The sequence below is a fragment of the Cervus canadensis genome, chromosome 11, assembly GCF_019320065.1.
Source record: "Cervus canadensis isolate Bull #8, Minnesota chromosome 11, ASM1932006v1, whole genome shotgun sequence".
NCBI classification, from domain to species: Eukaryota; Metazoa; Chordata; class Mammalia; order Artiodactyla; family Cervidae; genus Cervus; species Cervus canadensis.
In genome coordinates, this window is record NC_057396.1 from 72943582 (window position 1) to 72959129 (window position 15548).

The 15548-nt window shown below is 36.6% G+C and overlaps 2 protein-coding genes across 2 annotated transcripts in view; both read right to left on the reverse strand.

Moving 5' to 3' along the window:
* The window catches only part of LOC122450481 (fatty acid desaturase 2-like protein FADS2B), a 914319-nt gene that overhangs the window by 18815 nt on the left and 879956 nt on the right, over positions 1-15548 (reverse strand). The window lies entirely within an intron of this gene.
* Positions 11097-12044, reverse strand: LOC122450573 (olfactory receptor 5W2-like). Its single transcript, XM_043482930.1, has one exon. It carries the CDS (start codon positions 12024-12026, stop codon positions 11097-11099), a length of 930 nt encoding a protein of 309 aa, XP_043338865.1. The 5' UTR covers positions 12027-12044.

Below are 15548 nucleotides of genomic sequence, written 5' to 3' on the forward strand. Positions count from 1 at the left end.
GAACAAGAAAATGATACACGTAAGGGAACCACCTCGGGGCATTCACAAAATATCTGCAGGGAAGAAGACAATTATTTCTGCAATAGTCTTTTTAAAATATGTTCAGCCTGGTGTTTTTAACATCAGTGTTTTTTGCACACTATTTTGAAGATGTGATGAGATATCAATTCATCCAAATATCCTTCTTGATACAAGGAAGGTAGCGCTCAGAGAAACTGAAGAGCTCATGACAGCAACCAGTCAATCCTAAAGGAAGCCGGCCCTGCTTATTCATTGGAAGGACCGACTGATGCTGAAGCTGAAGCTCCAATACTTTGGCCACCTGTTGCAAAGAACCAACTCGTTAGAAAAGATCCTATTGCTGGGAAAGATGGAAGGCAAAAGAAGAGGCAGCAGAAGATGCGATGGTTAGATCGCATCACCAACTCAGCTGACATAGATTTGAACAAACTCTAAGAGACAGTGAAGGACAAGGAAGCCGAGTGCTACAGTCCATGGGGTCACAAAGAGTCAGATGTGACTTAGTGACGGCACAACAACAACATAGACAGTAACAGACCTCAGAAATTACGTCTGGATTTACACAGAAGTTTCTCAACTGCCTAGCTCGGATATTTTTATTATTATCAGAGTGATAGCAATACCTCTTTAAAGAATGCCCGTTGATCAAGTCATTTTCTGAGTGTGTGCCGGCATGCGTGCCCTGACGCTAAACTCTGTTTGAGTCGTTGCATCCTCATGGACTGCAGCCCTCCAGGCTCCCTGTCCACGGGATTTTCCAGGCAAGATTCTCATCCCATGGGGAAGGAAGCCTGGTGAGCTGCAGTTCATGAGGTCGCAACGAGTGAGACAGGACTTAGCGACAGAGCAAACACTCAGAAAATGACTAAGTCAGTGGGCATTCTTTAAGGAGGGATTGCTATCTACCTGATAATAATAAAAATATCCAAGATAGATAGCTGAGAAACTTCTATTTCTAGATGTTGTTCCTAACTTAACTACTGCCATAAGCTCTTTAATTTCTCTGAGCACTGTACCTTTGTATTGAGAAGGATATTTAGATGAATTGACATCTCGTTACATTGCCAAGGCAGTGTGGAAAAAAACACTGATGCTAGAGACAGCAGGCTGAAAGCATATGGATAACCATTTACTATGCTGGACAAGTTCCTTGGATACAAACATTTATTTTCATCATCATATGGCACATAAAACATAATTTAAAATATTAATTATTAGTTTTACAATCTATTAGTACACCATACACTGATAACAATGAAAATAATTGTTATTGATCCTAGTCTTTAGTGAGACGTGAAATAAGTAACATTGAAACCTTTCTCTAAAAATCCATCACTGCTTTGCCACATGACTTATTATCTATTTATAGAGTTTCTGCTGCCAAAGGAGGAGTCTCTTGAACAAAGAAAAATGCTAAACTGAAGTGTAAACCACAGAATCTAACACCTACTATTGCATCTCTTTAGATTTTAATGGACTTTTGTATTATAAGAGTGGAAATAGGTTTAGGGACAATAAATGCCTCTGTGACACATAGGTTTCTCTGTCTAGTATGTATGCATTATGCGTCTGTCATACATTCGCATGCAGATTACATGTCTCCGATGTATATGAGAACAGTGCGTGTGTAAGGAATTCTTTCTTTTGACCTTAGTAGCTATGGGGCTTCACATGAAGATGAATGTGCACATTTTAATTTTTAAATTCACTCGTTCATTATATTTTAAATAAAAGAGAACAAATCCATCAAGCCCCCTTTAAATTCACCTATATGCTACTCTGATTATAAAAGGAGTAATATCTTTCCTATAAACCAGAATCAAAATAAATTAATTTAATAGTTATATTATGGATATTAACAAGCACAGAATCTGCCAGCTCTGAGAGGAAAATATTGTTCCTGATCATTAAATTACAGAATGTATTCAACTGAGTAAACAGGTATAAAATGTTTTATTTATAAATTGATTTTCCTCCAAATGGGAATGTTTTTGTCCTATGCTCTTTAAATCAGGACCTCAAAACTTACCTGAGATGAGCTGGTCTTAGGTAGCTGAGCAGTAAGCAGATAGCATTTTATTTTACCGGGTACTTTGGGACTTTAATCCCTGGGCCACTGCCTCTGGGTATTGGTGTTGTACAAACATGTCATTAATTATATTTCTGCTTCTGCATATTGGCTCATGATTTCAGGGACAAATTTAACACAGGATGACCTTGTATACATCAATATTGTTACTAAATTAATCTAGCAAAAGGGGGGCTTCCCTCATAGCTCAGTTTGGTAAAGAATCTGCCTGCAATACAGGAGACCTGGGTTTGATTCCTGGGTTGGGAAGATCTCTGGAGAAGGAAATGGCAACCCACTCCAGTACTCTTGTCTGGAAAATCCCGTGGACAGAGGAGGCTGGCAAGCTACAGTCCAAGGGGTCCCAGGGGTTGTAAACGACTTAGTGACTAAACCACCACCACCAAGGATGAAGCAATGTGAGCTAATATAAAGAGAAATGTTTCCATAATATATGAAGAAAATATTTAAAATATTTAGAAACCTTGTATATATGACAAAGAACTTGTATCCAAAATATATGAACTTTAATCAATAGTAAAAAAATAAAAAACAAACAAAAAATGTGAGCAAAAAAAAAAAAAAAAAACTTGAACAAATACTCAACAAGATAACAAATAAGCAAGAGGTTAATGCTTAAGAATTTCATTCTTATGTGAATCAGTAGGTATTAAGGCAATGGCAATAAAGCCACAATAAGATAAGATGACCTAAATGTTAATGGACTGAAATTAAATACTGATCATAACTAATTTTCTGTTTCATCTGAATTCTCATTTGTGAAATACACAGGATTTCTTATCGGTTTGGGTGTTTTCTCAGTTCTTTTCAATTTTTTTGTTTGTTTTTCTACTTTTTTCCTTATAAATCTGAGAAATTATTTATGCTAAAATCCATAAATGTAGTACATATATAATTTTGTAAAAGTGATTCTTAATGTCAATTTTTAAAAATGCCTTTGTATATGTCATTGTCATTCTTGCCTATGAGGAGCTCAACACTAAAATGTCACCTGTAACCTGTGGAGATATCATTGAGGCAAATCTCAAACCACAATATAATTGCTAATAATTTTCCACTAAAATTAAGAAGGGCTCCCAGGTGGCTCAGTGGTAAAGAATGCAACTACCAATGCAAGAGACTCAGGAGACATATGTTCGATCCCTGGGTCAGGAAGACCCCCAGAGGAAGAAATGGCACCCCACTCCAGTATTCTTGCCTGGAAAATTCCATGGACAGAGGAGCCTGGCAGGTTACAATCCAGGGGTTGCAAAGAGTGGGACATGACTGAGCATGCACACACACACATACACACACACAAAATCAAGAAACTGTTTCAAAAATGTTTTCCTATCATTATTTACTTCTCTGTTACATGTATGGTGTATGTGCAGTTGTTCTCAATCCCCTAATTCTACTCCTATCTAAATTAATTTTTCCCTCAGGTACATCCCTGTCTTCAGGGATGCAAAAATCCCTTGGGTTATATTTTGTTCAGCCAGAAGCAAGTGTTAATTTTTTAACAGGCCTGCTCCTCAAAAACATGTGGACTAACATTCTTTCTATCTTCCCCCATATAACAATTTAAACCCCAATTTGGGTAGCTACATTATTAATTGCAAGGTGGGTAACCTAAAATAGTTCCCAATGGGATTGGTGCTTCATTAAAAATGGAGATTTTAAGTAATCAAAAAGCTTCTTAAGGAGAAAATGTATGCTTCAGATACAAATGAGGGGAAAAATGGTCATTATTTAGGTTTTTCCTGGTGCCTCTGCTGACATGAAAACAATTTTATGTCAGCAAACACTACCCAAAGATGACCTTTTTCAGAATATAATGGTCAGTTCCTCCAACCTTGAGTAGAATGACAGAGAGCTCACTGCATGGTCCAGTTCAAAGTCCAGGAGTGCTCCCTGTTGCTGAGAGAGTGACCGGGAGGGTCAGGGGGTGGACGAATGCAGTGCTGTCCTACAAGCAAGGCAGCGCTTTCAGTGATAGGGAGATGGAGGATGTCCTGAGATGCTCTGGTGATTACGCTGCACCTCAGTTTCATTGTTGTAGCCGTGCGTTCCGGAAACAAACTCACTCAGAAGGACAATGCAGATCGTGGAGGGCAGTTTATTACACCGGCCGGCCCAAGGCAGAGTCTGCTCCTAGCCAAGGACCCTGACCAGCACTTGTGAAAATCTTTTGTACCCCATGTGTACGTGTCCAAACCCACCAGCCCAAATTCCTTGAGACTTACATAAACTAAGGAACGGTAAATACAATCCCGATAACCCCATCATTCATGTGCCATGTGCTCAGACAGTTAAACAATTAGCCAATAATCAATAAGCCCAAGGTTACACTCTGATAGGTACAGAAAAATGTATGGCTTGTCTGGAGGAAGGGGTGATTAGTGTATGTGTTCTCTTAGGCACGGAGTAACCTGGATACGATCTTCAAGGTTCCCCTGTCCGGGGTGGGGGTGTCTTATCCTTCTGTTGTCATTTCCATAGACATTAAACTCAGAGTTCAGAGTCCATTGGAGAGGTGGCCGAGCATGATCAGCATGGACAGGCCTAAGATGGAGTCCAGGCCCTATGAATTCCTTCTTCATCATAAATCTATATGAACAATCATTTTATATAAGAAAATTTTAGACTTAAAAATACATTTTTTTTACAATCTCATAGAGAAAAAAAAATAAAGAGGATGATTTTAAAGTATAATATACATACAGAAAAATTTCTATCTAAAAATGTAGACTGCAAAAAAATCTTTCAAAAATAGAAAGATTCTTGCACCCAGAACCAAATAAAAAAAAAACAAAACAAAAAAATTACTAGAGTCTCAGAAACTGTCCCTACATCCATCAGAAATTGATTTTCCATATGATATGAGAGTTTGCTTATTTTTAAGTTACATAGTAGTGAGATCATACAGATTTTACACTTTTATGTCTGACATTTTTCACTCAAGATTGTGTTTGTGAAGTTTTCCCATGCTCTTGTATGAAGTTATTCTTTCTCATTGCTGTGTACTTTTCTAGCATACAAACTTATCATAAACTCATTTGTCTAATCTAAAGCAGGAGTCAGTAAACTTGACCTGTTAAGTTTTACTGGAGCTGTGACACACCATTTATTCATGTATTATGGATGGCTGCGTTTGTGATAGAGGACAAAACAGTTTAGATGTACCAAGATTTTATGGTCTGCAAACCCTAAAATATACACTATTAAATACTTTCAGAAAAGTATGTCAAGTCTTGATCTAATGTGTTAAAAGAAATGAGTTGCTTTTGGTATTACGCTACTGTAATTAATACAACATTTCTATACATGTTTTTTGGGTGCAAATTCACTCTGTACTCTTGGACATACTTCTAGGAATAATATTTTTGGTCCTAGGACATTTATGTGTCCAGCTATAGGAGATTCAGACACAGAATTTTACCAAGTGCAGTGTCAAATCTCAATCTACTGTCAAGGCATAAAAACCGGTTGTTTCACATCCTCAACAGTAGCAGATGCTTGTTTACTATTTGGTATGTAAACAAGTACTTTTGCCATTTGGTAAATGTCAACACAACTGTTAACATTTTATTTCACTTCCGTTTACTTCAGCACTAATAAAATTGGATATCTATCCACTTCTATAAGTGAAAGTTTGCAGTCTCGAGCCATGAGCTACTCCAGGATTCGTGACCTCCAAAGGAGAGGGTTTTGATCTGGAGTCAGAGAGGAGGCTTGATCACTTGAAGTTTTTGTGTCATAAAGTTTTATTAATGTATAAAGGGATGGAGGAAGCTCTGACATAGACTCCATAACGGGGCAGAAAGAGTGCCCCACTTGCTAGCTTTTAGCAAGGAGTTATATATCTGTTAAAGAATCACCTCAAAACTGAGAGAGTTGCATCAGCCCCCTCTCCCACAACATGCATTTTGAGACAGCACGGGATGCAAGGTGAGTCATCCCCAACTGTAAAACAATTGACATGAACCCTAAAGAAAGGCAGATTTCCAAACAAATACATAGCTTCATTAACATAGCTTGAAAGAACATTTCCATGACTAAGACAGACGGATATGTTGAGCCATTATCAGTTCAAGGTTTGAGAAAAGTTAAGCCCAGGCTGAACCAGGGGTCTTCCTGACAACACAGAATTTAAAACAAACCTTCTTTTAATTTTGTATAGAGAAGGAACAGACAAAACAAACAAACAAAAAGCGTCTGCCACTTGTAGTTTATTTCCTCTACTTGGGGATCCCTAGCCTTCCTGCCTGTTACCCTCTCATAAGGAGTCCATGAGATGTTGAATTTGGATAACAGCTGTTTTTAAAAGTTTTTGGCCTACTAAAACTCACACTGTCTTCATGGCTTCATGTAACTGACAATTCAGGTCGTGTCCAACTCTTTGCAACCCCATGTACCATACAGTCCATGGAATTCTCCAGGCAGAATACTGGAGTGGGTAGCCATTCCCTTCTCCAGGGAATCTTCTCAACCCAGGGATCAAACCCACGTCTCCCTCATTGAAGGCAGGTTCTTTACCAACTGAGACACAAGGGAAGCCCTAAAATACTGGAGTGGGTAGCCTATCTCTTCTCCAGGTGATCTTCCTGACCCGGGAATTGAACTGGGGCCTCCTGAACTGCAAGCAGATTCTTTACCAACTGAGATACCCACCTATATGTTCAGATCAGTTCTTTGACTGAATGTAAAGTGACTCTTTTTTCTTTTTTTCATATTCTTTCCATTGATATAGATGGATTTATGCTACAGTAAAGCCATAGTTTATAGAGGCAGATCATATCACCTGAAAAGAGCCTTAGAGGTAATGTAGCTTAAATCCCTCTTCTACACAGGGTGATCTGAGGGATAGAAAGCAAGAATGAGGTATTCAGAGTGGTGTTCCTGCCTGGTTCATAGCATGGTTCTAACTAAAGAGAAAGACATCCAGGGTGGTTAAAGATTTCTGCCTCTAGCTTTAACCCAGATCCTCCTACTTACTGGTGTGTTGAATGTTACTGCTTTTCTACCTGTAACAAGTATACCTGTACAGCCAGTAACAAGTATGAGTGTGTCTGTCCTCTGCATTAGACATTTACCAAATCTAACATTTCTTTGCCATGTTTCAGTTCAGTCCAGTCTCTCAGTCGTGTCTGACTGTTTGTGACCCCATGGACTGCAGCACGCTAGACTTCCCTGTCCATCCTCAACTCCCAGAGTTTGCTCAAACTCATGCCATTGAGTTGGTGATTGCCATGTTTATGCTAAAGAATTTCAGTGGCAAGGATGAAGAAAGAGGTCAAGATATAGGAATTTGACTGTAATATTAAAATATTACATATGTCATTGATAAATTGCATTTGCATAATATTTTCCATGAGTCATTGGTGCATGTATAAGGATAATGTGATGTGAAGACATTAAAATGGTAAAGAATGAAGAATACTGAAATTTACAGGCTAGAATAAAGTTTTTGATAAATTGTTCCCATTTTTTCACAGATTACTGTCAAGAAAGAAGAAACATTTTGCCCAAATTCCTATCTGAGTTAGAAATTATCTAAAAAAAGAAAATTTCCATAATTTCTCATTAATTTCTTCAATTTGAGGAAAGCAAGCCTACAATTAACTGAATCAATCAGTTCTATTTTAGGAATTCCATTTAATGGGCTAAAAATTTTCTTTTATTCACATATTCCTCACTAGATACAATGAAATGGGCTAGTATTCATGTTGAATTAGTCTTTAGATGCTGACATAAAACTGATCATATATATGAAGATGGATTAATTAGATCCATGTTTATTAATCTCTGAATTAATGGTAGTCCACTGACACCCTATTTTAACTATATTTCTGACTATATTTGCTGCCATTTTGCTGCTCATAAGCAACAAGTCAAAAGAAGTCTGAGTGAATTGATAAAGTATGCCAGGAGCACACATATTTAAGTCTTTCATATTATGCAAGAATTATCCTAATTTTTTCACTATGATAATTTTTCTTAACATGGCATAGTGCTTTACAAATACCATCCTGAACAACAGAGGAATTATGTAGGCTTTATTTTTCCATTCTGAAATATTGTCACATAAGAACATTTTACAATGGCAGCAAGAAAATTGAAGACCATCAGAGGTTTTTAATTTTATAATTGCAAAGGATAATATGTCTCTTTCAGTACATTATGGTATTTTAAATACATGGTCACATCCTAGTTTTCTTAACAAACCAATTTAGTGCTTTAGCCTTCAGGAAACCAGATCAAAAGCAGATGAAATAGTCGACTAGCAAGAACTTAGAGCTTATTCTTTCTAGTGAAATTAATAGGCATGTCTTATTACTCATGGGAAATAGATGGGGAAACAGTGGAAATAGTGTCAGATTTTATTTTGGGGGGCTCCAAAATCACTGCAGATGGTGATTGCAACCATGAAATTAAAAGATGTTTACTCCTTGGAAGTAAAGATATGACCAACCTAGATAGCATATTAAAAAGCAGAGACATTTCTTTGCCAACAAAGGTCCATCTAGTCAAGGCTATGGTTTTGCCAGTGGTCATGTATGGATGTGAGAGTTGGACTGTGAAGAAAGCTGAGTGCCAAAAAATTGGTGCTTTTGAACTGTGGCATTGGAGAAGACTCTTGAGAGTCTCTTGGACTGCAAGGAGTTCCAACCAGTCCATCCTAAAGGAAATCAGTCCTGAATATTCATTGGAAGGACTGATATTGAAGCTGAAACTCCAATACTTTGGCCAACTCATGTGAAGAGTTGACTCATTGGAAAGGACCCTGATGCTGGGAGGGATTGGGGGCAGGAGGAGAAGTGGGTGACAGAGGATGAGATGGCTGGATTGCATCACCGACTCGATGGACATGAGTTTGAGTAAACTCGGGGAGCTGGTGACGGACAGGGAGGCCTGGTGTGCTGCGATTCATGGGGTTGCAAAGAGTTGGACACGACTGAGCGACTGAACTGAACTGAACTTATAGTATATTATCTTAATGTTCAAAGCCATTTTATGGACCGTCCAAACAAACATGTGTATATGTGTTCAATATGTTAACTATATTCTGATATACATTTGTAAGCTACTTATCAAACCCTCGTTTAATTTTGTACTACTGACTTATAATTAGCAGTGAAAAAGTGTTGTCTTCTATTTTTAGTTTATTATATATTTGTTTATTTGATCTTCCAGACAACATGTAGTGCTTTGTTTATATAATGCAATGCTCAAAAGCAAAGAACTCTGATAAACAGGGTGATATAAAGTAATCTTTTAAATGGGTGGTTTTTTGTGAACAACAAAGAGACAAAGAGGTGTATTTAACCAGAGCTAAGAGTAAGGAAAATGGGAAGGAAATTGGTGTGCAGAGAGTCACAGAAGACTCTACAGCTGATCATGAAGCACAAGTATGTACTTTACTATGATTCTGTCCACTGTCCCTCAACTTCTTTTACTTTTTTTTTTAAACTGTATTCAGATAAAATTGACAACATGCTTATGATATAGGGCATGAAGATTTAATATATGTGTACATCGTGAAATAATTACTACAATAAAGTTAGTTAACACATTCATCAATTTACATAGCTATCATTTTGAGTGTGCATACCATGAAAACCTTTAAAAACTACTCTCTCAGCAAATTTCAGTCTTAAAATACACAATTTTAACTAGAATCACAGTGCACATTAGACCCCCAGAACTTATTCATTGAGTAACAGAAAGTTTGTAAACTTTGATCAGCATCACCCATTGCTCCCACTGTTCAGCCTGTAGCAATATCCAATCTATTCTCTAGTTCTATGTGACTGACCAGTTGGATTCTACATGTTTGTGAGACCTGTACAGTACTTGTCTTCCTCTGTATGAATTATTTCACTTAGCATATGCTCCTCATGGTTCTTCCATGTTGTAGCCAATATGACTTCTTCTAACAGGCATGGACTCGTACACTTCAAGATCTGAGTAACTGTCAGATTCTCTGCTTGCTATTTTTTCATCTCCCAAATTGAATCCTTTTCTGATTTGACTGAATATCCAAAGATGCCTTTTCTTTAGACTGGTTTTAGATATTTTTACTTTTGAATAATAGACCACCATGCATTATCTCATGATGAATTTCAGGCTTATTATGAATTATTTGACTATTTAGTTAACACATTATTAATACTAGCTTATATTTAATTGTATTTAAACTACAAGATGTAGTACATAAAGAACTGAAAAGCTCAAAGATCAGTTAACAAAATGCACTATATATCTTAGTGTAATTTAAATAGTGCTTGATTAAAAACTGAAAAAAATTAATATATTGAAAAAGTCATTTATTGCTTGTAGACTTTTGGATAGCAGCCATCCTGACTGGCGTGTAATGGTACCTCATTGTGGTTTTGATTTGCATTTCTCTGATAATGAGTGATGTTGAGCATCTTTTCATGTGTTTGTTAGCCATCCGTATGTCTTCTCTGGAGAAATGTCTGTTTAGTTCTTTGGCCCATTTTTTGATTGGGTCATTTATTTTTCTGGAATTGAGCTGGCAGGAGTTGCTTGTATATTTTTGAGATTAATCCTTTGTCTGTTTCTTCATTTGCTATTATTTTCTCCCAATCTGAGGGCTGTCTTTTCACCTTACTTATAGTTTCCTTTGTAGTGCAAAAGCTTTTAAGTTTCATTAAGTCCCATTTGTTTAGTTTTGCTTTTATTTCCAATATTCTGGGAGGTGGGTCATAGAGGATCTTGCTGTAGTTTATGTCAGAGAGTGTTTTGCCTATGTTCTCCTCTAGGAGTTTTATAGTTTCTGGTCTTACATTTAAGTTTTTCCCAGAAACTGATGCTGTATACAAATTCGGGAAATATAAAGCAGCATGGCAGGTGGGGAAATAGCAATACACTTCAAATAGAAATTATGTTTCTCATGTAACCTACCATTTAATTTTAATAAATCAACAATCACCATATATGTATGGATGTGTATGTGTGCACATACACAAAATATAAATTTTTAAAACTGCTTATTCTTCAATTTTTTCAGGGTTTGTTTCACATCCTTATTCCTTAGGCTGTAAATCAGAGGGTTTAACATGGGAATCACAAGGGTGTAAAACAAAGAGGTCATTTTGTCTTCATCTAGAGAGTAGGAAGAACTTGACCTGAAATACATGAAGAGCATTGTTCCCTGGAAAATTGCCACAGAGGTTAGGTGAGAGATGCAGGTAGAGAAAGCTTTGATCCCCCCTTTGGCAGAGTGGATCTTCAAGACTGATAGGATAATATAACAATAAGAGACAAGAACTCCTGAAATTGTACTCAGTTCAATGAAGCCAAAAGCAGTAAATATCAGTAACTCATTGACCTGCGTATCTGAACAAGATAGCAATAGAAGAGGAGCAACATCACAAAAAAAGTGATTAATCTCATTTGACCCACAGAAACATAAGCGGAAGGCTAATGTCATGTGTATCAAAGTCTCTGCTATGCTCACCAGGTAAACCCCCGCCATGAGCAGGGAGCACAGCCTGCTGGACATGCTGACCGCATAGAGCAAGGGGCTGCTGACGGCCTTGTACCGGTCATAGGCCATCACTGCCAGCAGGAGACACTCACAGTCTATAAAGGTATAGAGCACCAGTAATTGCAGGGCACAGCCATAGAAGGGAATCGATCTGTTCTTAGCAAATATGTCCACCAGCATCTTGGGGCCGACGGCTGTGGAAATGCTGAGGTCACAGAAGGAGAGGTGGCTGAGGAAGAAGTACATGGGCGTGTGCAGCTGGGGATCCATCCGAATCAGGGTTATCATTCCGAGATTTGCCAGAAGAGTAACGAGATAAACAAGGAGAAACACAGTAAATAGAATCACTTTGTTCTCAGTGTTATCCGTAATTCCCAAGAAAATGAATTCAGTTAAGGAGGAGCAATTCCCCGTGTCCATTCTTCTCTGTTATTGTGTAAACTTTTGGAGAAAATGATCAAGAAAATGATATTTGTATGTGTAACACTTTTTGGCATCTACAAAATGTCAAAAGATAGAATATCTTCTCTGTAAGTGTCTTTTTATACTTAGAAAATTACTCAGTCATGCACCCACTCTTTAAAGAGGCATGACTCTCTATTCTGCAATAATAAAAAAGTACCTGAGAAAGACCTTTGAGAAACTGGATGTAAATCTAGATGTCATTCATGAGGTTTTTTACTTTCTGTAAGCTCTTCTCTGAGTGTTAGTTTCTTCATCCCAGGGAGTAGATTTAGAGAAATTTAACTCTTTACCTCTTGAGAAAAACCTAGAAGAGACACCAGTGTTAGAGAGAACAAATTGTAAGACATAGGACTGAGCATCTATGATGGCTGAAAATAGTCACTTAGATACAAAAAACAATAACAATTTTTATGTTTCTCAAAAAAGAATGATTGGTTTCAGAGAATTTGACTTAGTTCGAGAAACAGTGAGTATATCAATGACTAGTAATAAAAAATAATTATATTCCTGGTTTTAGTTTATGTTATGTTCAGTATTTGCTTAGACATGGATTAAGTATTATTGACCTGGTTTTCTAGAAATGTATTCTTGCTTCCCTACAATGCTCATTACCTCTTTGTGGAGGAGCAGTTGTCAAAGGGTGACTCTCTCAACAAGTGGAAAAAAGAGCTAAAAAGAAGTGAAAACAACAGAATTTATTGTATGATTCACATCATTTTAGATTTTAAATGGCCTGTTAGTTACTAAAGTGGAAATAAGATGAGGGACAATAATGTTTCTAAAATGCATAGACTTTCCTTTTTGTTATATGTGTGTATGTGTATACATTTTAATGTTTATAAGAATAGAATGGAAGCAACGAACTTTTCTTCCCCTCAGACCTAAGTAAACATGGCATGTGGTTCACATAGAGATGAATTTGTACATTTTTTATTTTTATTGCGGTACCTACTCTATTTTAATAAAGCAAGAGATATTTTAAATTCATGTATACATTTTTCCAATGATAAAAAGAGTAAATATTTCCTGTGAAGAAACAGCAAAATAAAATAAATAAACAGTTGCATTATGAATATTAACCAGTTCAGATTCTTGTGATTCTGAGATCGAAATATGTCTAGTCATTGATTTCAGATTTTAATGAAGAGGCAGGCACAATATGGTTCATTTACAATTTTTTTTTTCCTCAAAATGTTAAGTATTTTCTTCTATATTCTTTAAGTTAGGAACTGGAAACCTACCTGAGGTGACCAGGTCTTCGCTAGCTGAACAAAAGGCAGAGGGCCTCTTATTTTACCAGGTACATTGGGACTTAAATCCCTGGGCTACTGCCCCTGCTTTGATCTGATGCAAACATTTCATTAATTATGTTTCTGCTTCTGTGTTTTCTCTTGAGAATTCAGAAGCCACTTAGCACAGGCTGAATTTTCATGCTTCACTAATGTCATCAAATTGATCTATGGTAAAAAGAAAACTGCAATTTTTTTTTTTTTATATGATGTGCTTCACAGTTACCCTGAAATGGTTTCATCCTTCTTTAGGTAAAGAGTAAACCTACTGAAACTGAAAAAGATCCTCCCTCCATTATTTCCGTTTTGTTAGATTTGTTCATAGTGTTTTAGAGTCTCTTCACATTTCATTTAAGGATATTACCACACTTGGTTCATGTTTTCTTTTTTACTGAAATGCAATGTGTACATCATAGAATTCACCCTTCTAATGTATACAGTTCTTTGTTTTTACTATATTTTTAAGGTTCTTAGGTTATCACCAGTCTTTACTGCCACAACATTTTCATCATTACAATAAGAAATCCATATTTATTAGCTGTCACTTTCCCTTCCTTCCTCCTGAGCCCTGGCAACTACTAATTTACTTTCTGATTCTTTGCTTTCCAATTCTTGGCCTCCTTTTAAACAGAATTATGCAACATGCTTTTTTGTTTGTTTGCTAGCTTGCTTGTTTTTCTTTCTTTCTTTTTTTTTTTTTGTTTTGTTATTCTTTTCATCAGCCTTCTTGTCTTCATTGAAATATTTTCAAGGTTCATCTATATTGCATATTTATATTTCTTTGAATTCTTGCCATACTTTGTCTGTTTTGACAAACAACATTAGCAGAAATATTGTAAGTCACTCTGGGTCTTGTCTTGAAGAAGACAATATGTGAAAGCCATGAATTACTATTACAACTAGCCATCTGATTAAACAGTGTGGCACATTCTGAGATTACATGAACTGAAAGGGGAGAATTTGGGTTCATCTTTCTAGGCATTCTCATCAAGTGCCAATAATTAAAGAACTTGAAACCTAGCCAGTCTTTCCACTGAATATTTCATGCAACCTCAGTAAACACTAGAAAGAACAAAATAAGGAGTCAGTGGTCATTCTCTTAAGCGGTTTAGTTTTGAAATACAGTTTAGGTAGGAAGAGATAACTAGAACAGTGTGCAAAAATATATCGGAGAAACAAGCATTTGAAGATATATAAATGCATGTATATTCAAGGGTTTCCCAGGTGGCTCAGTAGGAAAGAATTTGCCTAACAGAAGATGTGAGTTTGATCCCTGGGTCCAGAAGAGCCCCTGGAGTAGAAAATGGCAACCCACTCCAGTATTCTCACCTGGGAACTTTGGGCAGAGGAGCCTGGCAGGCTACCATCCATGGGGTCACAAAGAGTCAGACATGACTGAGCACACATGGTCAGTGGTCATTCTCAAGTTATCTAGTTTTGAAATGCAGTTTATGTAGAAAGAGATAAGTGGAGCAGTGTGCAAAAATAAATCAGAGAAGCAAGCTTTTGAATATATATATATATAAATACATGCATATTCAAAGATTGAGGAAAAATGTTTGAAAACTATATATATATCTGACAAAGAACATGTAGCCAAAGTATATGAAGAGTCCACACAGACAGTAAGAAAACAAACAATCTAATAAAAATTGAACAAAGAATTTCAACAAATTAAGTCTCATCAAGAAGATATACACAAAGAAACCCACTTCAGACCTAGAGACACATACAGACTGAAAATGAGGGAATGTAAGAAGATATTCCATGCAAATGAAAATCAAAAGAAAGTTGGAAAAGCAATACTTTTATCAGATAAGATAGACTTTAAAATAAAGAATGTTAAAAGAGACAAGGAAAGACACTATACAATGACCACGAGATCAATCCATGAAGAAGACATAACAATTGTAAATATATATGCACTCAACACAGGAACACTTCAATATATAAGGCAAATGCTAATATCTATAAAAGGGGAAATTAGCAGTAACAAAATAATAGTGGGGAACTTTAGCACTCAAATTACACCAATGGACGGGTCACCCAGGCAGAAAATTAATTAGTAAATCTATTCTTAAATGACACAATAGACCAGATAGATTTGATATTTGTAGGACATTCCATCTGAAAGAAGCAGAATACACATTCATCTCAAGTAAACATGGAACATTTTCCACAATAGATC